Source organism: Thermobia domestica, chromosome 9, assembly GCF_964235325.1.
Source record: "Thermobia domestica chromosome 9, izTheDome1.hap1.1, whole genome shotgun sequence".
NCBI classification, from domain to species: Eukaryota; Metazoa; Arthropoda; class Insecta; order Zygentoma; family Lepismatidae; genus Thermobia; species Thermobia domestica.
In genome coordinates, this window is record NC_137462.1 from 30,106,371 (window position 1) to 30,130,048 (window position 23,678).

The window sequence follows — 23,678 nt, forward strand, 5'->3', positions numbered from 1 at the left end:
GTACAGACCTCTACACGAGTGTATAAAAGCTCGATACCTGCGTTCCACTTTACAGAGAGTGTCTGCAATGAGAACTACCTCTTGACGCTAAATGGCGTCAATATCACACAGCAATAGGTATGAATGACGCCATATGGCGTCAATAGCATACATGAATAGATATGAATGACGCCATATGGCGTCAATATCACACAGCAATAGGTATGAATGACATATATGGCGTCAATAGCACACAGGAATAGGTATGAATGACTCCATATGGCGTCAAGTGGCAGCAAACGAGTTAAACTGAAAGATTTCATTTCACATTAAGGGGCCTTGGTGGTTCAGTGGAAAAGCGTTCACCTCTGGTACAAGAGATCCCTGGTTCGATCCCAGCTCGCGCCAAGTGAACTTTGTGATAGACAAACACCGTGTGTGTGGATTTTCTCGGGGTTCTCTCGGTTCCTCCCACTTTCTCCGTTCCACCATTCCATTCATTTCTTATCATCACCGTTTCCTTTAGCGTAGCCGGCATAATCGTGCGACGTAAAACTTAAAGATTTCATTTCATTCATTTCAGATTAAGTTTTCGTATGGCTCATGCTGTAAGTATATCTCTAATCTCCAATCGATTTCAACGCGAAATTATAGACACTATTCTTAAGCTTAAAGGAAGCACAATATGTTTCATGGTTCATGAAAATATTTCGAAGTCATCGTGGGAAACATATATCGCAATATGTACTCCCATGCGCAAAAAAAATTGCGCGTATACTGTAACTCACGATTTTTCGCAATTATTTCATTTTCCATATGTTTATGGGTAAAATTTAGTTATTAGTAAGTGGAGATAATAGAAAGCAATCCATCTAAGGAGATATTTCCAAAAAATATAATAAAATAATAAAAATATAAGCAAAAAACAAAATTATGTTCGGTTTTGTGTATACTGGCAATAATGTTTTCGAGGGAATTTTTGGAGTAGCACAGCACGATTGCAGAGGGAATAACAAGATTAGTAGGAGAAGAGCTGAACCAAGGAATGGAAATTGGAGTAAAATATTGCATTTATTGGCTTAAATCTAGGGTGTAAATTGTCTGCCAAATATAAATTAGCTTCTGTAAGCAAGATGTTATACGAAAATATATAAACAAAGAGAAAAACTGTTGTCTTAAGTTTGGAAGTGACATGCTCTATAGCCATGAGCATTTATTTCTTAAGAAAAAGAGAGGCAACGAAAGAAAATCTGTGTGGTCAAGTGGGTAGTGTGACGGACTAGTAATTCTTATACTGTTTTGACACCAGATCGAATCCCATCCGGTCCTGTTCAATTTTTTTTCTTTACAAAACATTGTAGAAAGTGTATAATTTTTATGTTGATAAAACTGAAACAATACAATTAGGAAATAACTTGTTGTTTCCTCTGATGACGTATTTATTTAGAATTAGTGTACTATTAGTAATACCGATTGCTTTCAGTTTATGGTGTTGTATAGCTTCCTTTATCATCCTCTTTTCTTGAAAAAAAAAATTATCTCCAATAAAGTTTGAAAAATATATATAGTCAGAAACAGACATCTTAGTATCAAACGTGATTTATCGTGATGAAATGAATGTTTCCCGTTATTAAAAAAGAAAACTATAGAAAATCATTGAATTTGGTCTTAAGGTTTTTATTGTGCTATATATATTCTTTACAAGACTATACTTTATAAGGCAAGATGAGCGATCATACCCTCAAATTTAGCTAGTGAGTGAAAGATGTTTTCGGCACAAATATTTTACAGGTTTAGGTGCATGAAACACCAATACGCCATGGTCTTGACCTTCGTTTATTTCACAATATTATCCGACATATCATAGCAGGTAAAAAGCAGCATCAATCGGCAAGAAGAACTGCAAGTTGTGGTCTTGGTCTGTTTTTGATGCTCCGGACTCGATCGCCTAGCACGCTCGTCTATACCTTGACTCATACGTCTATCATTCAGTGCAGGCACCACATATCCAGCTTTTCTTTTCGGAGGGGACCCGACACGAATCCTCGTAAGCACGTAATTCTAATGTTTCAAAAATATCAATAATAATAATAATAATAATAATAATAATAATAATAATAATAATAATAATAATAATAATAATAATAATAATAATAATAATAATAATAATAATAATGCAACAGTTCTGTATTTCTCTTAAACGTTTCTTACTTGTCATTTATGAACCGGTCAAACTTAATTCTAACTCACACGAAATCAAAAAATATTTTCTAGAGACATGTAAGGAAAACTGTCTGCTACGTATATCACATAACAAAAATAGCAAATGGCAATGAGTGTATCGTTATAATACAGTAATGTTATAAAGAGACCGGAAACGAAATTGTAATCCCATTTAAAAGTGTTCTTTAATTCCACCTGGTATCAATGGCATTACGGTATATTCTTACAAGTAACACTTCCCAAGTGTAACACTCCGATTTTGATAAAATTTGACAGGCAGATACTACACATAAAATAAACGAATACAGGTTTTTTTTATTTTCTGCGGAAAAATTGTTTTACGGGGGCAAAAGCACTCACCTAAAATTTTGAAAGTTGACGCCCGAAAGACAAAAAGAAGTGGACCAAAGTGTACGAAATTGTGCACAGATATGGCAGACGTAAAATGAAGGAATACGTGTTTTGTATTTTCCTGGAAAAAACGGTTAGGTGGGACGCAGACCCCTCCAAACCTTTGATCATGAAATATCAAAAGTGCTAGTAACAATATGTCTGATGTGTGTAAAGGACGAAGAATTCCGATGACACTTTGTGTATGGACAATACGCAAAAACTAAACGAATGCCTGTTTTAGGGGACAAAATCCCCCATCCAAAATGATGAAAGTTGACGCCCGAAAGGCAAGAAGAAGTGAACCGAAATGAATGAAATTGTGCACAGATATTGTAGACGAAAAATGAGGGAATATGGGTTCCGTATTTTCCTGAAAAATAAAAAAAAAACGTTTCGGTGGGACACAGACCCCTCCAAAACAGTATGTCAGAAGTGTTTAAAGGACATGAAGAATTGGAACGACACATTGTGTAGGGACAATACGCAAAAAAAAAAAAGGTTTATTTTCTGCGAAAAATTGGTTTTAGGGGGCAGAATCCCCCCCTCCAAATTTTGAAATCGTGCACAGATATTCTAGACGTAAATTGAGGTAATTGTGTTTCGTATTTTCCTGGAAAAAAGCGATTGAGTGGGGCTTGGACCTTCTAAGCTGTTGATTAGGAAATATCAAAAGTGCAAATAAGTATGTATACGTCAGAAGTTCCTAAAGAGTATGGAGAATTGCAACGAAACTTCGTATAGGGACAATTTGCAAAACAATAAATGAAATGCATTTTAATTTGTATGAAAAAACAGTGTTGGGGCCTAGAGCCCCTCCAAAAAAAAGTTAATATTACCGTAAAAGTGCAGGAAGGAGTGGACCGAAGCAAATGAAATTGTGTGTAGATATTGTATAGACTGTATGTAAAATAAGGACTTTCGTGTTTTAAAGATGTCCCTATCAATTTTGGCACATCAACAGCAAACAGGAAATTAATCGGCACGTGTTTTTGTTTATGCGGAAAAACATTGTAAGGGTTAAAGTTGCCTCGTGAAATACTACAAAATACGCTATACTGTTTGTGCTTGTTGTTGATCTGCCAAATTTGAAGAAATCTGATGGAGACACTTGTGAAACACGAGAGGCTTTATTTTTCATATCCAATATCTACAGACAATTTCATTCGCTTCGGTCCAATCCTTCCGACACTCAACGCCTCGGTCCACTCAAAAGGTTTTTTTCTCTTTTCAGGAAAATACGAAGCACGTATTTCCTCATTTTACATCTACAACATTTGTGAACAATTTCATTCAGTTCGGTACATTTTTTCTTGCCTTTCTTGCGTCAAATTTCAAAATTCATGGGGGGGACCTTTTGTCCTCTAAAACCGTTTTTTCGCAGGAAATAAAAATGCCGAATTTGTTTATTTTTTGCTTATTGTCCTAACACAAAGTTTTGTTCCAATTCTTCATGTAAATTTAGGCACTTCTGACATACTGTTATTAGCACTTTTGATATTTCATGATCAAAGGTTTGGAGGGATCTGTGCCCCACCTAACCGTTTTTTCCAGGAAAATACAAAACACGTATTCCCTAATTTTATGTCCGCAATATCTGCTCACAATTTCGTTCACTTTGGTCCACTTGTTTTTGCCTTTCGAGCGTCAACTTTCAAATTTTTGGTGAGGGCTTTTGCCCCCTAAAACCGTTTTTCAACAAAAATAAATAAAAAAATTAAAAAAGCACTTATTTGTTTATTTTATGTATAGTATCTACCTGCCAAATTTTATCAAAATCGGAGTGTTACACTTGGGAAGTGTTACTTGTTAGAATTATAACAACAACGCATTGTCCACAGTTTGGACACTGACTCAAAGTAATCTGACATAAAAAAAAAAACCTCAAAAGGGAAAAAGTAGGTTTATTAAAAAGTGCTTGAGGTTTGGTAAGGGACAGCTTCCAGGACCTCACGCTGGATATCACTGAGTCAATGCATTATATTTGTTTCTTGCAAAGATGATAATTAGATGCGTAATGTGTAAAATTATATCATAGTTTGACTTTTTATAGGTCTTTCCTTAACACATCCATATTATCCGGCGTTCTGCCTGCCTGTTTTATGTCGGATAAGCGAAACTCTACTGTATTTTCAGATAGCATATACACAGGAGCTAGAGGTCTGCATGGGCCGGAATTTTTAGAACGGACCCGGCCCGTCCCCTTTAATTTATAATCTATAGGCATTAGCGGATTAAGGGCAGAGCCAATGGAGCCCAGGGCCCCCAGCTCAGGGGGCTCTTTAAAATCCCTCTGTTTAATACTTACGCTCGCGGTATCGCTAGATTTAAGTCTTTGCATCAGCAGCATTTACCTGTTAATAATGAATGCAATTATTTAATTGTTAATAATGAATTTAACTAAACTAATTATTGCAAACTTGGAGCACGTTCAAATATTACAGCATAGTTCTCGGTTGTTCCATAAGTAATTTCAGAGACCACGGTGTTTCAGTGGTAGAGCGTTCACCTTTGGTGTATGGAGTCCTTGGTTCGATCTATGCTCGCGCCAAGTGAACCTTGTGCTGGACAAACACTGTGTGCGTGGGTTTTCTCGAGGTTCTCCCGTTTTATCCCACTTTTTTCATTCCACCATTTCATTCATTTCTTATCATCACTGTCTCTTTTAGCCTATCCGGTATAATCGTGGGACGTAAAACTTAAAAATTTCATTTCAAATCATTTCAATCAAAAAACAGTTGCAGGAAGTACCGGTATGTAATTTCGAATAAAACAAACTACTATATACAATTCTGAGTATATTATTCTTTTATGAAATTCTCGCGAACCTTATTTCTAAATTGAAGGGTAAGAAGACTAAATTCATTCTCTTATTATTATAGATCCATTTCAATTGAAGCAGTTGGAATAGTTGAAAAAAAAAAAAAAAAACACCCTATATTCCAGTGTGCCACAATCGGTATAACGCGCCACACTGGTGTGTCCAGCAAAGTGAACAGTGTGACGCAAACTTTTTCCTATTATTTGCAAGAATATTTGTCGAGTTCCTGTTATTTATTATTATTATTATTATTATTATTATTATTATTATTATTATTATTATTATTAACGATTTTTCCATGGATCAGCTGTCTGTATACGGTTAAGCAACCACAAGTATCACATTGAAGGAATGTGTAATTATTTACTTTAATAGTAATACAAAAGTCTATTTGCTTGTATATTCTACCGGTAATAACTGCATCCGTCTAGAAAGCTAGGACTAACAACAAAGGAATACCAAGTTGTGACCACACACCGCCCCAAATCGTGGGTGCCACAAGTTCTCTTCTACGCCTTAGAACAATAAGGGCTGTAGCGTTCAGGGAGAGGGAGAAACAACTTAATTCCATTGCAGTTATATGCTTATTAAATGTTAACTTATATTTATAAATTGTGTAAGTGATCGTATCGTTTTCTGTTTATTATTATTATTATTATTATTATTATTATTATTATTATTATTATTATTATTATTATTATTATTAATAATAATAATAATAATAATAATAATAATAATAATAATAATAATAATAATAACAATAATAATAATAATAACAATAATAATAATAATAATTCTTATTATTATACATTTCTTAATACGTTGATTGCCATGTGTATGGAATTCCATACACACGGCTGTCCTGTACAGTAGAGCGTGATTATTTTCCATACGCAAACAATGTAGATATTCCAAGTTTGTTGTGTTCGTTCTATAGGTGTGTATGTAATTAGATACATATGGCGTAGAAATCAAAATTTAATGTCCATGCCACGTATATGCAAAACCATACACAAAGACATTTATGAACAAAGACATTGAGTTTGAGTTTAACGTCTCGTTCAGCAACGAAGCTATATGAGACGTCGGCCTACTGATTAACGTGGACTCCGAACCACGTGAGCTCTCGCCAGGAATCGAAGCCGGGTCTTCCACGCCAAAGGCGCGTACGCTAACCACTAAAGAGCTTATGACTGAGACATTTATGAGCTAAAACAAAGGCGAAAACAAAGATGTGTGATGTGATTTTGAGTTTATCGTCCGTTTCAGCAGCGAGGCTATATGAGACGTGGACCTACTGATTAACGTGAAATCCGAACCACATGATCTCCCGCCGGACGAAAACAAAGACCTTTGGAATTGATAATTGTTTGGACATTCCAGTCGAACCTACCTAATATTAACAACGTTTCTACGATAATTTCGTAACTTGTATTATTTCTTTTGTTGATTAGCTTGGTTAGGCTTATTTAAACACTTTCTTCTTTGCACCGACGTGTCACATCTCTTGGATGAAGATACACTAGCACTCACTGGAAATCTAATCCAGAACCAATGCACTTGAACCATTTGACCACAACAAGGCACATTTAAAAAGAAGTTTCGATTTTGTTCGGGAAATTGTGATTAGGTGTAACATTTAAAAATATATTTAAGAAAGGGTACGGAGTAAACGCACTGTACTTTCTCGCTCGAATTTTTTACACTGACTTACGTTAGGCTGCAACTGTTATTGAAACATTTATTTGGGAAATTGCGAATAAAATAATGTTTTGGAAAACTTTGCTAGAAGAAACTTCAGGCCCAAAAGTAAAGTACCCATTGGTCATATTTCCGTTAGAAATAACTTGATCCATATATTAGAATTATAAAGGATATAATTGTATGTGAACTATAAGCAAAAGCGTCTGAGTAATTTCTGAGAAAATTATGCAAAAAGTCATCCCCAAGAATAAATTATCCCTTGTGGATCTTTTCAGTACAAACGAGCTATGCTATATTGTTAGTGTTTTCATAAAACATTTATTTATGAAATACGAACACAATCGCCTGAGTCGTTCTTGAGAAAATCGCAGGATAAAAAGTAATATACCATTTCTAGATTTTCCGGATGAGGGAATTATACCATATAGCTAGGTTATTTATGTAACACGTATTTATAAAATATGAACAACAAACATCTCCTGAGTTGTTTTTAGGAAGGTCATCGGGAAAAGCTTACCCTCACAGGTAAACTCTTCTATCTGTACTTTTGACAATATATCGAGTAATTTTTAAGCAAATCGTCGGGAAAAATTTCACTGTCAAAGTAAACTATCTCTTTTGGATTTTTCTTTTCGGAACAAGCGAGTTATACCATATTGTAAGATTATTACAGAAAATATTTTTACTGAAATTAGAACAAATTTGTCTCAGTTATTACTGAGACAATTGTCCCAAAAAATATCAACCCTTGAGAAAACCACTTCTTCTGTATGTTATCGGAATAAACTATTTATGCTCTATGTTAGTTTATTAATGAAATATTTCTTTACGAAATATGAACAAAATTGCATTAGGCGTTAATGGGAAAACCATCGGGGGAAAGCTCACCCTAAGATTAAGCTACTCCTTCGAACGAACGAGTTGTCATATTGTTAGGTAATTAATGATACGTTTATTTATGAAATGTGGTTGAGAAAATTGTGCAAAAAGAACGCATACCATACAGTGAATTACACCATATATATTTTTTCAGAAAAATTATTCATATGTGGTGGAGATTTGTTAATAAAATATATATTTATCAAAAGTAAATAAAATCGTCACAGCTTTTTTTATTTGAGAAAATTGAATTATTTTAAATTTTAATCCTTCAGTAAATTATCCTTGCTTTTAGGTGTCGAAGGACCTAAAATTCGAAAGATATTATGTTATTAAAACGTTATGTCTAGAATTCGGTGCAGATACGTTGAACAGTATGGCCTCTATTTGAGTGCGTGTAAAAGCGTGACGAACCGAGAGACAAATAGATGGACAGATATCGAAAAATCATTATTTTCGATATGTAGGAGCCATGTAACTTGAATTTATTGAAATCTGGTATTCGGTTTTTATAACTATCACCACACTTTCTTCTTTCGTCGCTCGAATGTGAAAACGAATAGGCCTACACCGACACGTAATGTGATAATTTGTAATCCCAAAAATTTAATTTGTTATGTTTAATGTGTGGTTACTCTAGAAAAAAAAGCTTATGCATGTTACATCATTTTATTATCAGTTTTTCATGCTACTATATAATTCGGTACGATTATAGTTAATATTCATGGCATCTTTTGGAAGCATTCGCGTTCCTCACAAAGAGAGCTGTAAAATTTAGTTTTGTTTAAAGAAAGCACTCTTGTTTTTTTTTTCACACAGACTTGCATTTGTTGCACTTGTGGATATGAAACAAAAGGAGAGAGAGAGAGAGTCAATACTTTAAAAAGAAACACACACACAGAAACACTAGAAAAGTTTTTTTTTCTTCATGACAACGAGCTATCGCTGTGACTGTGTTCCTCACGCTGTGTGTAAAGCTGCAGGTTGATCTTGTTTTGTTTTTTTCCTGTTCCTGACTCACAGACACTCGCAGTGAGGTGAAGCTGTGTAAAAACGGAGAGGGAACGGTTAAGCATACCATACCATAAACTAAAAACAATCGCTATTAGTAATAAATAGTAAGCTAATTCTGAAAAAATACGTCATCAGAAAAACAAAAAGTTATTTCATTATTATATTATTTCGTTTCTTATTAACATAAAAATTATACACTTTCTACAATGTTTTGTAAAGAAAAAAAATTGAACAGGACCGGATGGGATTCGATCTGGTGTCAAAACAGTATAAGAATTACTAGTCCGTCACTCTACCCACTTGGCCACACAGATTTTCTTTTGTTGTCTATCTTTTTCTTAAGAAATAAATGCTCATGGCTATAGAGCATGTCACTTCCAAACTTAAGACAACAGTTTTTTCTCTTTGTTTATATATTTTCGTATAACATCTTGCTTACAGAAGCTAATTTATATTTGGCAGACAATTTACACCCTAGATTTAAGCCAATAAATGCAATATTTTACTCCAATTTCCATTCCTTGGTTCAGCTCTTCTCCTACTAATCTTGTTATTCCCTCTGCAATCGTGCTGTGCTACTCCAAAAATTCCCTCGAAAACATTATTGCCAGTATACACAAAACCGAACATAATTTTGTTTTTTGCTTATATTTTTATTATTTTATTATATTTTTTGGAAATATCTCCTTAGATGGATTGCTTTCTATTATCTCCACGTACTAATAACTGAATTTTACCAATAAACATATAGAAAATGGAATAATTGCGAAAAATCGTGAGTTACAGTATACGCGCAATTTTTTTTGCGCATGGGAGTACACTGGTGGAGACGTATTTAGAAGCACCACGTATATATTGAACCTTCCGATTGGAGTGAAATGCCCACTACAGAATATATAGTATATCTGTAGAGTGCATACTGCTAGAGTCTGAGGGTCGTGGGACAGCAGGACGAGTGCAGTAGATTGTGAATGATAATTACAGGACAAAGAAGAGAGTACCTATTGTGCAACTAGCTTCAAGTGTAGCCGTATAATAGAGTTATAAAATGCCGGATGGTCGTTCGGCAGAATCACTGGCGGATAAACAGTGATTGAGTCAGCCCCCATTCTGAAGGTAATCTTTTTATAGGCATATATATATATATATATATATATATATATATATATATATATATATATATATATATATATATATATATTTACTACGTTATTCTTATTTGATATAAAATTTTGTATTTCAAGCTTACATTAATCGTCGAGGAGACGATTTGCTCCCTCCAAACGACCTTCCTGGAACTTTTAGTGCGCAGAATTGCCGTTCGCGAAGGTTGTGACGTGTCAGGGTCCATCTGTGGTGTACACAATGAGACACAGAAGGCTTCTATAGCAGATGTACATCCGTGACACCACGAAGCATCTGAACATAAAAATAATTCGATCCATCATGTGTCGAATAGTAGATCACTTACGCTCCCTTCAACAATAATATACAGAATATCTTAAACACCAACTTAGCTTTTAGAGTCTCTTGTGGAACCAACAGGTCCGTATCCAAGAAGGGTCTAGGGGACCGGGTACCCCCTAAATTTTTGATGCCTCCCTAAAATTTTCATGGTAGGCTTGCAAATGAACTATAATATGGTGATAAAATATATTATGATTGGATCGGCCCCCCCTGCATTTTTTGGCTGGCTACCAGCCTGGGAACCAATCTTATTAACTTTATTTTATTTCATTTAATTGAAATCACATTGATTGAGGAAAATATAAATTGAACCATGTCAACTTTTGTTATGTAAAATAAATTACTCAATTGTTTTCGAGGTTATTATTCAAATTATTATTTTAATATAAATTTTAAAGGAGTCTAGTATACCAAGAAACTTCTTTATAGTACAGAGTGGCCCAAAAGTAGGTATATACCCCTGCATTGATAAAGTATAACATTCTAGCTTATAAGTTTATTTGCTTCGGCTGTTCCGAGCGTAAGATATAAGTAAAAAATCCATTAAGAACAAATAATAAAGATATTAAAGCCAGTGACAAACATCTTGGCATTTTAGCTAACGAATAAAACGCAAGCTCTGACGAGACGTTGCCGAGTGCTAAGGGGTGTGGCTATGGCTAAGCAGACGAACTACAGCGCGATCAGGTGGCAGAGGATAGACGTGGATGTGTACAAAATAAACGTGGCAATACCGCTGACCTCTCATTTGTTAGCAGCATTTAAAGGGAACTTAAGAGCGCCACCTTCAAATGCCAAGGTGTTTGTTACGCCGTTTAAATCTACCTGATGGATAACAATAAGAAATGATATAAAAAGCAAAATGAGTTGATCAGTACGGGACTGTATACCTACTTTTAGGCCACCCTGTATATCTTATTTGCTTTGTTCGTCTGTGTGTTTGTAACAACGAAATCTGTCAGTTTAACGTCCCACGATTGTGCCTTTTAGGCTAAGGGAGACATATGATTAAGACAAGTAAATGATGATGGAAGAATTGGTGAAAAGGAAGCGTATTGAACTTCGGGAGGAGTGGAGTATGTAGAATAACGAAAAATTCATCATTCCACGTGCATTCCTGTTGAGTTGGGCTACGAGCTTTTCAGCAGCCCCCCCCCCCGTATACCTTATTCAGTGAATTCTGAGATTTTGTTTACGATTTATTATTTTTTTTTTTTAGAAGTTATCAAAACAAGCAATTTAGATTTGTTTGGAGGGATTCACACTCACCAAAGTAGGTTGAATATTTCTAAAGTTGTTATGATTGTATTTACAAAATGGATTCTTAAGTACCTCACTGTTATATCGGATAAATCTATTAATGCTGCTAAAATTCGAATGACGAATTATTATTTGGACAATTGTTCGAATAACAAATAATTAATCGAGTAATGAATAATTGTTCGAGCATTGGAAATGAATATTCCGATATTTGAATCAGAATGTAAAAATTGCTGAAATAATTTGTAATGTAACTGAACTATATTCCATGCTCTGACTCTTTATTATCAAATACTTGTACCAGAACTTGAAAATTCTTTATTACGTTATCATTGTTACATAATATTCATAATAATAATCAATAATAATAAATAAATAAATAAATTTTGAATAATAATGAATCCAGTACGTTAGTACATAATAACCTACGCTTACTTTTTATTTATTATCCCTATCTTTATTGGGATTGCCTACAAGACAAAAGTTCAAACTGTCGTGTTTCGAAAACGTTTCGTGAAAGGGATAACTTCGTCTTGAAAAATGAATTTCCTTCTGTTGATATAGCTCTGTCTCGTCTCGTGGGCTAGTCCTAATCTTTACTTCAACCTTTGTCAATCTTTACGCCCTAATCTTAACTTCAATCTTTATATCAGTCTTACGCCCTAATCTTTACTTCAATCTTTATATCAGTCTTACGCCCTAATCTTTACTTCAATCTTTATGTCAGTCTTAAGCCTTAATCTTTACTTCAATCTTATGTCAATCTTATGCCCTAATCTTTACTTCTATCTTTGTCAATCTTACGCTCGAATCTTTACTTCAATCTTACGCCCTAATTTTCCTTCAATCTTTATGTCAATCTATGCCCTAATCTTTACTTCAATCTTTATGTCAATCTTACGCCATAATCTTTACTTCTGTCTTTATTTCAATCTTGTACCCTAATCTTTATGTCAATCTTACGCTCTAATCTTTACATCAATCTTTATGTCAATCTTATGCCTTAATCTTTACTTCAGTCTTTGTCAATCTTAGGTCCTAATCTTAAATTTAATCTCTATGTCAGTCTTACGCCCTAATCTTTAATTCAATCTCTATGTCAGTCTTAAATCCTAATCTTTACTTCAATCTTTATTTCAATCTTATACCCTAATCTTTACTTCAGTCTTTATGTCAATATTATGCCCTAATTTTTACTTCAATCTTTATGAGAGTCTTACGCCCTAATTCTGGTGCTTCGGGTCCCGGGTTCGATCCCAGCCCCCGCCAAGTGAACTTTGTGGTGGACAAACACCGTGTGCGTGGGTTTCCTCGGGGTTCTCCCGTTCCCTCCCACTTTCTTCATTCCACCATTTCATTCATTACTCATCATCACCGTCTCCTTTAGCCTGACCGACATAAACGTGGGACGTAAAACTCAAAGATTTCATTTTATTTCTTACGCCCTGATCTTCTTGTCAATCGTTATGTCAATCTTATGCCCTAATCTTCACTTCAATCATTTTGTCAATCTTATGCCCTAATCTTTACTTCAATCTTTATGTCAGTGTTACGCTCTAATCTTTACTTCAACCTTTATGCCAATCTTACGCCCTAATCTTTCTCTTAAGCTAGTTGCTACCGTTATATTACACTTCCTTCACGTTATTTCTGTCCAAGTTGTTGACCAAAAGTAAAAACATGAATGCAAAGAACATTTTTACACACAGACAGTTTAAATAAGTTTTGTACAGTCAATTTTCTCTGCAAATATTTTACGCGCAGTTTCTTTAATTTTGTAAGACTCTCATTGCAAATGCTTCGACTAAATACCAGACAAAAATTCCTATTGTATTATAGGAGAATTCTCTATAACTAGTTCGGCTATAATCCTGTTGTGTTGATAATGATTAACCAGCAGTATTTATTCATCTGGTTGTTTCGTAAACGATTTTTATGATGCAATTTATCTTAATATGCTTTGGGAATTTTATTTAAAGTTATTTCTTTCTGCTTGTCTCGTAGTCTTCAATCATCGGACTGGCATTTGACCCCGTGCAGGATCAACTCCTTTGGGGGCTGCCAGTCATCAGGATCAAGTGCCATATTTTATCTTACGTCAGCGGTGACGTTCACTGTGGTACCACACAAACCGGAGGTCCAAATGTCAAGGTAGGTTGAATGGGGAAGTATTATGTATTGGTTTTTCTCTGTAATTTCACTATTAACTAGTTAAATTAAGATTTATATCTCTGTCTCCTTGGATGTTTAGTAGTTTTGTTCAATAGACATTTGTCTGATCTGGTTTTGTGTGAGTTTGAACTACATTTTTCTTTAATTAAGTGTATAGCATCTTCATATCGCGTAGGCGGGTAAGTCTATTACTGATGTCAGCGTAGAAAAAAATATAAAAAAATATAGAACTAAGCGAAGTACAAACTTCTACTGTTTATCGATTCATAGTCGTCTTCAAAGTAAGTACAGAGTGTTCATAAATGAATTAGGCACTATACAGGGTGGCAAAGACCTGTTACCCCTTGATAAACGCTAATGTTAGTTTTCCCGTTACACCTTTATGCATCTGCCCGTTATGCCTTCGCCGTACGCAAATATCTTACGGAAGTCTTTCCTGGGCGTTGGATTGGTCGTGGTAGTCCCGATCTGCCCGCATCACTTGCCTGCCCCACCACGAAGCCCAGACCTCACCACCTGTGATAATGCGCTATGTGAGTGGTTCATAAAGGGCATCGTTGCATAAAACCGTTACGATACCAGTGCCGAACTGACAGAAGCTGTGAAACAAGCTTTCACTCAAAGTTACATCTGTAATGCTGCGCAAAATGTTGCACAGAACCTGGCGGCGTATTATCCTTTGTCATGAGAATGACGGTCGACCAGAGCCGGACTAAGGGAGGGCCTTCCCTGGGCCTCCAGGGGAACAGGGGCCTCTACTATGATCAAAATCTCAACTGGCTATCTAAAAAAAAAAAATATGCAATCATCATTATAAAATAAAATATGACCAGATATATGAAACATATTCTCTTAACTTGCCTACTGTACTTTCACAGAAATGTATTAGGCGAAGTCAGCAGGGGTCACATATTTTTTCTAGCTCCGGGCCTCCAGATAGGTTAATCCAGCCCAACGGTCGACAGACTGATCCTTTGGACCCTTAATGTTTTCTATCTCAATAAAACTTCTCGAAAGCGTTATTGTTCATGTCATTCAGTTCTTTCCGTGTAGTTATTTACGTACGTTTAGTGGTTTATGTTACTTATTTTTTTATTTTTTTTTATTTATTTATTTATTTATTTTTTTTTTTTTTAGAGCTAACGTGACTTCGTGACCACTCTGAACACTTTCAGGTTGCTCTCAAATGAACCATCAATATAGAAAAAGAAGTGAAAATACGAGAGCTGTTCCGAAAGTAATGCTGTTGTTGTTTATGTAAATTACTACAGATACAGAGAACTAAATTACACAATAGAATAAGACAGGTTTCAAGCTACTTACAGTCATTTTTCCACATCGTCATCACGATTTGTTTATGCTCTTCCGCCAGCGATGAACAAGAGCCTACATACAACTTTCACACTGAGAGAAATCCGTTCTCCGGACAGCGGTATATTGCACAAGTATACGGAATCCTCTTGTTTACTACAGAAAAAAGTACGGAGCATACGTTACCCGTATGCTACATAGGCACTGCCCTTAGATGTTACATCATGCCGTTGCAGAATGTCTGACATCTAACAGTTTCCCGTACATCACATACATATACTTATGTTACCTTCGTCAGCTATATGTTATATACGTCCATTTGTATGTGAGATCCTGACCGCTTATATTGCTTCATACGGAAAGCACGTACAGATGGAACACTTATGCAGAAAGTACATGTATTACAGTATAAAACATGCGTTTTCAGTTATGTGTTTGCTGTACGTTAGTCAAAAAACTACAGGTTTTACAAATGTAACATACGATTTTATGAAAAATAAAATGAAATCTTTAGTTTTACGTCCCATGGTTATGCCGGTTAGGCTAAAGGAGACGGTGATTATGAGAAATGAATGAAATGGTGGAATGAAGAGAGTGGGAGGAAACGGGAGAACCCCGAGAAAACCTACGAGCACGGTGTTTGTCCACCACAAAGTCCACACGGCGCGAGCTGGGATCGAACCAGGACCCCAAGCACCGGAGGTGAACGCTCTACCACTGAGCCACCGCGACCCCAACATACAATTTTACGTACGCCACATACATTTTTCTTAGTGCTTTAAAAAAGCGGAACTAGCAGAGGTAAGCCTTTTTTTTTTTTTTTTTACTGTTGTGATAACAGCATCTGGTTGAAAAACATGTTTCCTACATAATTGAACTTTCATAAAGCCAAAGAGATAGGAGTAGGAAAGGGCCAGGTTCGGGCTGTATGATGGATATAAGGACAGTCCAACGGAATTTCGCAATAAGATCCATGGTTGCAACACTGCTGTTGGGGCTGGCATTATCGTGTTGCAGAAGAAATCGTTCCTTCTTCTCGGGGCTGATTCTTGCAATTCGGGCTTTCAGCTCAGTTAGTGTCTTCCTGTAGCGTTGTGAATTGGTAGTTTCTCCAGGCTCCAAAACATCCATAAGAATCACGCCCTGTATCATTACCGTATTTTGGATATTTTTCTCGGTGGGCAGGGAGGCATGTCCTCTTACTTCTGAAAGTTGCAAAAACCTTTTAGAAGACCTTCTCATAATAATGTTCGTATTAGCCTCTGGGCTCACCTTCCCCCTCCTTTTTATCATCTCTTTAAGCTCTTCTTCTCTCTCTGTCTCTCTCTTCTTTACTTCTGTGATCTTCCACATGGGATTCCTTCTAGATCAGTCTCATTCTTGATTCGTTTATTTCCAGTTTTCCCTCTTTATTTTCAAAAACTCAAGTTTATGTGCTCAAACCTTTTCAGGATCAACGGCTGAAGAGCTGAGCCAGCCTCCGTAGCTCGGCTCCTAATTAATGTAGAGGGGTTATTTAGGTGTCTGTCTCTTCAGAACGGATGAAACTTTCCAACGGTATGCATGTCATCTATATCTACATCGGGGGACGGAAGGGTAGGTTGAAAAGTTGGATGTTCCCTCTCTCCTCAACATTTCGGGGAAAATCCCCCCCAAAAGAGTTACAAGCATAAAAAGTGATATCAATAAAGATAAGTGAAAATACTAACTCTTGATGGCATATGGCCATTGGACTTGCGAGGGGTGAATGGGAGGAGTATTGAATTTAATCTTTTTTTCAGTGTGTATTTTCTTATAAAAGAAAAACATAATACTTGAAAATTGTGTGACACTGGCAACACTGTTGTTTGCCGTACATCGAAAAAAATAATGTGACATGTACACTAGACATTCGAAACAATCATATAAAAAAATGAAAGGCGAAGATACAATAGCAAGGGAGAAAAAAATTGGAACATCATACCTACGAGAATCATCATATATATATTCCGATATCTAACCCGTAACAGAAGAAAAAGGACAAACTATGTGTATCCCATAGTGACAGCATCATATCGGTTGTTCTTCATATACTAAGCAGGGACATTCTATTTACATGGAAGATTTCTTGTGATTTACGTAAACTGTATGCATCTGATTCCACTTCCTTCGCAACGGTTTCATAGCTCTCTACAGTTGATTTAGCTCTTTTTTTTTTTTTTTTTTTTTTAACGTTTGTAATTACGAACCATCTCTGAAAATGAAACAAAAATCGAACGTAAGTTCACAGGTGGGGTAAGTTGTGTGACAATGTCACAACATGCCCCATGTCACGTGTTACAACTAGCACCACTCCTCCGTATCACAGTGTGGCGAACTAAAACAACAACGTGTTTCTTCCAACACATCATATGAACTAATGTAGGAAACACTATTGCCGAAAAGATATAATAACTACTTTTACTTACCTCACAATAAGCTTCAACTGACACTGTTCCAAAGGATTCCCTAAATTTTACTTTTGTGCACTAAAAACAATAAATTTACTGTAGTATCATCGTGCGACGATGTATTGCCTCCCAACTTCACCTCGATTACTGTGCACCAAACTCCGACACTTATCGTTGCCACCTCACAGAAGAGAGTATATGTGCTTTGCCGCTACTTGCCCCTGTCACTACTAGCCCCGTCCTCCCCTATCATAATACCTACATATTTTCACTGGATCTGGATGCATTATTTAATTGGAAGATATAATTGAGGATGAAGCAGTGCTAGTTGCAATCTTGAAAATGTACTTTTGTTTACCTTCAGCAGTTTTGATAAGTTAAGTAAAATTTCCTGCTTTCAACTCTTCAGCAAATTCCACACACTACAGGTCGATGTCAAAGAGAATTGAGGCCCCTAGTATCAAAATCCGCCACAGCCATTTCGCTTAGAGTACCCGCGCCGAGTTGTGAAGCTTGGGCTCTAAACCAATCATAGAAGTATTTTTGCTTGAGCTCCAACACATCGGAAAACTTCGGCACAATTCGTGGAGCCGCTTCCCGACCGCACACTTGGAGAAACGTCAAACACCTGAAATTCACCAACAATGTTGCCAAACTTCGAATACAAAGTAAGCGAGTATATTAAAAAGGCATTTAAAAATTGCCAATAATAACACTGCCCAACAATAACTACTGTAACAACTATTCTAAAATGATAACAATAGCACAAATAATAACAACGAAAATATAACGCAACAAAAAAGAATTAACAAAACGGAACTTGACACCAGTCCGACAACACTGTACTCTCGGGAGATGTTTTCCGTGTAGCGCGAGAGAAGACTCTGACAAAATTTGGTGGGTGGGGGTTGACGACCGGAACACACCCTCGCGTTCGGTAAATCTAGGTCAAGCTTCACGACTCGGTGCGAGTACTATAGTTTGGAGTTATTTCGGGAAACGTGCAGTGAAGCTCCATATACACGCATACAAAGTCTCATATTTGAATTATTATTATTATTATTATTATTATTATTATTATTATTATTATTATTATTATTATTATTATTATTATTAATAATAATAATAATAATAATAATAATAATAATAATAATAATATTTTAGTATGAAATACCAAGCTTTTAAACAAAGTTCTGTTAACATAGAACTCAATTTCGGCAAAAAAAAAAAAAGGTTTTGGTGGCTTTCGATACTAAGCGCTTCAATTATAATCTCTGCTTAAACCACATTCATCAACAGACGATTCCGGTCGTCACTCCAAAATAATCTGAATAGAACAGAGAATAGGACCAGAAGAGAAAAAATTACCCGACATATAACGTCTGGTTTTGAGATCGTATCAGACACCGGATAAGGAGATGAAAAGCCGAGTTTGTCCGGTAAAATACCGGGCTGTTGGCAACGCTGGCTAATTTGATGATTTTTTTCTTTTACATTATAAATTTGTTCCTTTAGTAATCAGAAACTCATTTCACTCGATGAACAAATGAAGTTTGTTTTGAGGTGGAAGGTGGTTTACATTCAATATTCAAAGCAGGTGATTGATCTACTATTGTTATGAGATACACCTTGCACTCTTGTCAATAATGGTTAGAGGTTTACGTTGTGGTTATGATGCAGTGGCCTGTATCTCTCGCCAACCACAACCTTTGTAAACACTCTGTGAGGGTTCAGATTGCATCTCTTCTCCATCATATCACATTTATTTAGGAGTTAATTATAATGTATTTCTACGTTATTAAAATTTTATGATGATATGATGCGGATGTTTGTTCTCTAGTGTGATTTAACTTTTCCGCTCCTGGGTTTATCCAAATTTATCCAACTTTTTGTCAGTTTAGTACATTTTTGAAAGATGTAAATCAGGTATTTTTTTTTTTTAAGTAGGCATGGTAATACATGAGATATAAAGCTTTAAACACTATTTTAACATGAATACATTTATTGTTATTGTTATCAGGAATTGCTAGAATGTTACTTCAAAGAAATGCTCTGTCATTTACATTATTTATTTATTTTTTTTTTTTACAACAGAAACATAATGTACAAAAGTACAAAACAGTCGCGCATACAGAAATTTTTGTTGGAAGGGGTCAAGGTATGGGGGAGGGGGTCCAATATTACAAGCCACTACATCCTTATAGTATTGAACGGGTATCATTTTGCACCCGAAAAGACGATAAGTAATTGGAAAATATTTCCACCTATATTTTTAGAAAAAATAATAAAAGTACAGCGGTGGCTCAGTGGTAGAGCGTTCACCTCTAGTGCGGGATCTTCGATTCGATACCAGCTCGCGTGAAGTGAGCTTTGTCGTGGACAAACACCGTGTGCGTTGGTTTTCTCGGGGTTCTCCCGTTTCCTCCCACTTTCTTTATTCCACCATTTTCATTCATTTCTCATCGTCACCGTCCCCTTTAGCCTAACCGGCATAAACATGGGACATAAAACTACATTTTATTTCGTTATAAAACTATGGTAGATTGTTTTTAAAAGAGAAAGGGTACAGATGAAGTGTAAGATCAAATTTTCATCCTACATCAAACATTTCTCTGTTAAACAAGAATAGTTTTATTGAAAAAGTGTACAAATGTATGTTGAGTTTCGAAGTTATTTGGGGTGGTCCGGACCCAGTGGACCCCGTGGGTGCACCCCTACTTCTTATTGCTATCGTTGAGTAAAAATACTACAGTCTTCTCTGTATATTCTTTTTCCATTTTCATTCTGTCATGTACAGGGGGGCGTCGGGAAAAGGAAAATTTTGAATCTAGAATTAGCAACACTGTATGGCAGTGTTTTTCAAAGTGTGGGTCGCGAGAAGTTTTCCTTTCAATTATGATTTTTTTTTAAATGCAGAAACATATGTTGTGAAATACTATTCAGAAAATGAAAATTGGAAGTGAGGGGCTACACAGAGGACTGCCCTGTTAAACAATCAGTAGAGATGCTGGGATAGGGTGGGAAGATAGTGGGTGAGTCAAAATCTGTTAGTGGGTAGGTTATTGCGCCGGAAGTAGGATTATCTCTGTGTTACCTTTGTATGGAAACACTTTAACCCTCTTTGCGCATGCGTACAGTTTAATACGATATACTTATTGTGAAAGAAATTTACATTACATTTGTTCGATAGGCACCGACTGATATTCTCTAAACTAGTGCTATTAAAAGGAAGTACGTAATCCTAAAATAAGCATATTTCTAATTTTTATTGAATGATCGTAGTTGAGGACAATTTTGAAATTTCCCATGTTAATTTTTCTGGATGTGCAGTTTATTCCCCTATAAATAGTCTTTTGATTGGCATACTGATTCTCCTTTTGTTGGATTCCCGGCGGGAGCTCATGTGGTTCGGATTCCACTTTAATCAGTAGGTCCACGTCTCATATAGCCTCGCTGCTGAACGGGACGTTAAAATCAACTCAACTCAACTCCTTTTGTTGGGTCTCTATTTGTCCCTCTTTTTAATCAACAAAGCATGAGTATTAATTTTAATAAGTTCATTTCGATTTAATTTTTTTAAACAGCTTCAGGGGTACACAATTAAATGGCTAACTGTGTCTACGGGTACGCGAGAAAAAAAAAAAGTTGAATAGCACTGCTCTAAACGACTGGACCACTACATTCATAAGTTTATATTACAATTTAGTTTGAAAGTGAGATATTTACAATAGACATAAAAAAGAAAACAACTTAAATTTGGATTTATTAAAATTCAAACACCGATCTGTACTCTGTAACATTCGTGGTCGCTCGGGGTGTTCACAACATCCCCAAATAGATTTCATGTTAATCACTCTTACGGACTGTAATTGAACGAAGTGGAATTAGAGATATCATTTGCAAAATTTAACTGCTTTGAAATACACCACCATCTCCTAAAATGTCAATGTGAATAAAAGTAAGTGGGCCACAAATACATTTTATTATTTAATGTGGGTCGCAGTAACGACAAGTTTGAGAACCACTGCTGTATGGCCGTGTTCAGGAACATTTGTTTGGGACCGATAAGACAATATTGAGAAGAGTTTGTCATTTAGTAATAATGAGATATTAAATTGTACGGAACGTGTGTTCATTGTGAAAGCATTTGATAAGAACGGTGACATTCTATGGCCTCCGAGATTCCCTGAACTCACTTGTCAGTGTATATGATTTCTCTCTGTGGTGTATCTATGAGCATATCTCAAAAGCAAAAAGTATAGTACACGTCGCCGAAATAAAATGTAGTTTTATGTCCCACGGTTATGCCAGTTAGGCTAAAGGAGACGGTGATGATGAGAAACTAATGAAAATGGTGGAATGAAGAAAGTGGGAGGAAACGGGAGAACCCCGAGAAAACCTACGCACACGGTGTTTGTTCACCACAAAGCTCAGTTCGCGCGAGCTGGTAAAGCAAAAAGTATAGTCGTTTAAACATCGTTGAACTGAAACTGAGAGCTAAAGAAAGATTTAGTGGCGTTCCTCAAGGGGGCAGACTACTAAATGTTTTTCAAAAGCTAACAATTTTTCTTTGGCCCGTTTTTCGTAAGTAAAAAGAGATAATGAAATGTAACTTACCACAATAATACGTGTAGATAGTGTTATTCTACACCGAAAATACGAATCGGATGAATTTTCAGTGTTGCCATCCATAGAAATTACAGTGTGACCAGAATTTGAATTACCCAAAAATCTAGGTTAAGGCAGCGACTAGAAAAATGAACTCAACAGTAACTGATGACGTATCGTGTTGTCTTGGTTCCTTGTTAACTACTTTTTTAAAATAATATTTGTATTTATTTTGTAATAACTTACATAAGTTATTGCAAAATCAATGATAACAAATGAGCCCGATATAAGCCCGAATTACAGAAACTATAATTTACGCAAAATTGTATTTTTATTTACGGCAATTAGAAGTTTAATAGTGCAGTTGTGCTTTAAAAATTCTCCAGAAAGAACGGTCGAAATGTCCAATAAATATCGTTGTACGGTACATTTCCAAAGTAAGCCCGAAAAGGTCCGAGAAATATGGTTGTATATTTGAAAATGTACGGCCCGAGCCCGGCCCGGGCCCAATGTGATATATGCTTTGTAGGCCCGAACCCGTGCAGACCTCAAATATATACATATACAGGGCCGGATTCAGGGGGAGGCACCGGAGCACGTAGACCCCCCCCCCCAGCCTCCGTTCTGAATGTACACTATCTAAAGTGAGAAACTGGCAGTGGAATAGCAATACTTTCCTAAAATTTCATGTCATGTTTCCGTTTCGGGCTTAAAAGAAAGCAGTTTTGCTAAACACAATAGTTTAAGTCCGTTCCTCATACACATCACAGATGCCTAAAGGCATTTTAAAAAATTAAATTTGATTCAAATATACTGATAGTTATTGGTGCACCCCCTCAGAAAATCATGGATCCGGTCCTGTATATATCCCTCCCCCACGTTGTACCGTCAAAGTGAAATGATGAAAACGATCCTAGGGTCGAACCTCGTCTACGTTGAAAATTTGATCGAGGTCGGTCGGGTGATATAGGAATTACTAAGTCGCAAATATAATCACTTGCATTTTTATTTATATAGATAGATAGATAGGGCACACTTGTGTGCTACGTGATTTTTTTCGTTCCTGCAGGGAGTGTAAGTACTGTAGTTTTAAGTTATTCTGTGGAAAGAAGTAAGCGTAATTAATCTGTCGGATTTTTACTTGCCATAACGTAACGACTTAGCTTACGTTATGTAACGACGTAACGTAACGTAACCATATAAAATCAACAGACTTCTGACGAGAAAAAGAAATCTGGCAAATGTGAAACAAAACCAAAATCAGTTTGATCGTTTATCCGGCGGGAGGTGATGTGGTTCGGATCCTGCGTTAAACTGTAGACCCACGTCTGATATATCCTCGCTGCTGAACGGGGAGCTAAACTCTAAATCCTATTGCAAACCATCCATCGCAAATTGTTATAGAATGTGCCCGCCTATCC

The 23,678-nt window shown here is 36.1% G+C and overlaps 1 protein-coding gene and 1 long non-coding RNA gene across 5 annotated transcripts in view; one reads left to right on the top strand and one right to left on the bottom strand.

Annotated features, from left to right (window-relative positions):
* The window catches only part of LOC145694518 (uncharacterized), a 202,010-nt gene extending 183,633 nt beyond the window's left edge, over positions 1 to 18,377 (bottom strand). The window contains exon 1 of one of the 2 annotated variants that reach the window (XR_014133017.1): positions 17,668 to 18,377. This is a non-coding gene — a long non-coding RNA (uncharacterized LOC145694518). Of the gene's footprint in view, positions 1 to 15,232; positions 15,653 to 17,667 lie in introns of those variants that run through there. The other variant, XR_014133016.1, reaches the window with a different exon arrangement.
* LOC145694516 (uncharacterized) overlaps positions 1 to 23,678 on the top strand; it is a 452,605-nt gene that overhangs the window by 411,582 nt on the left and 17,345 nt on the right. For 2 of the 3 annotated variants that reach the window (XM_081770828.1, XM_081770829.1), the window contains one exon: positions 13,742 to 13,888. In XM_081770828.1, the coding sequence (XP_081626954.1) occupies positions 13,742 to 13,888 (147 nt within the window). The other variant, XR_014133015.1, reaches the window with a different exon arrangement.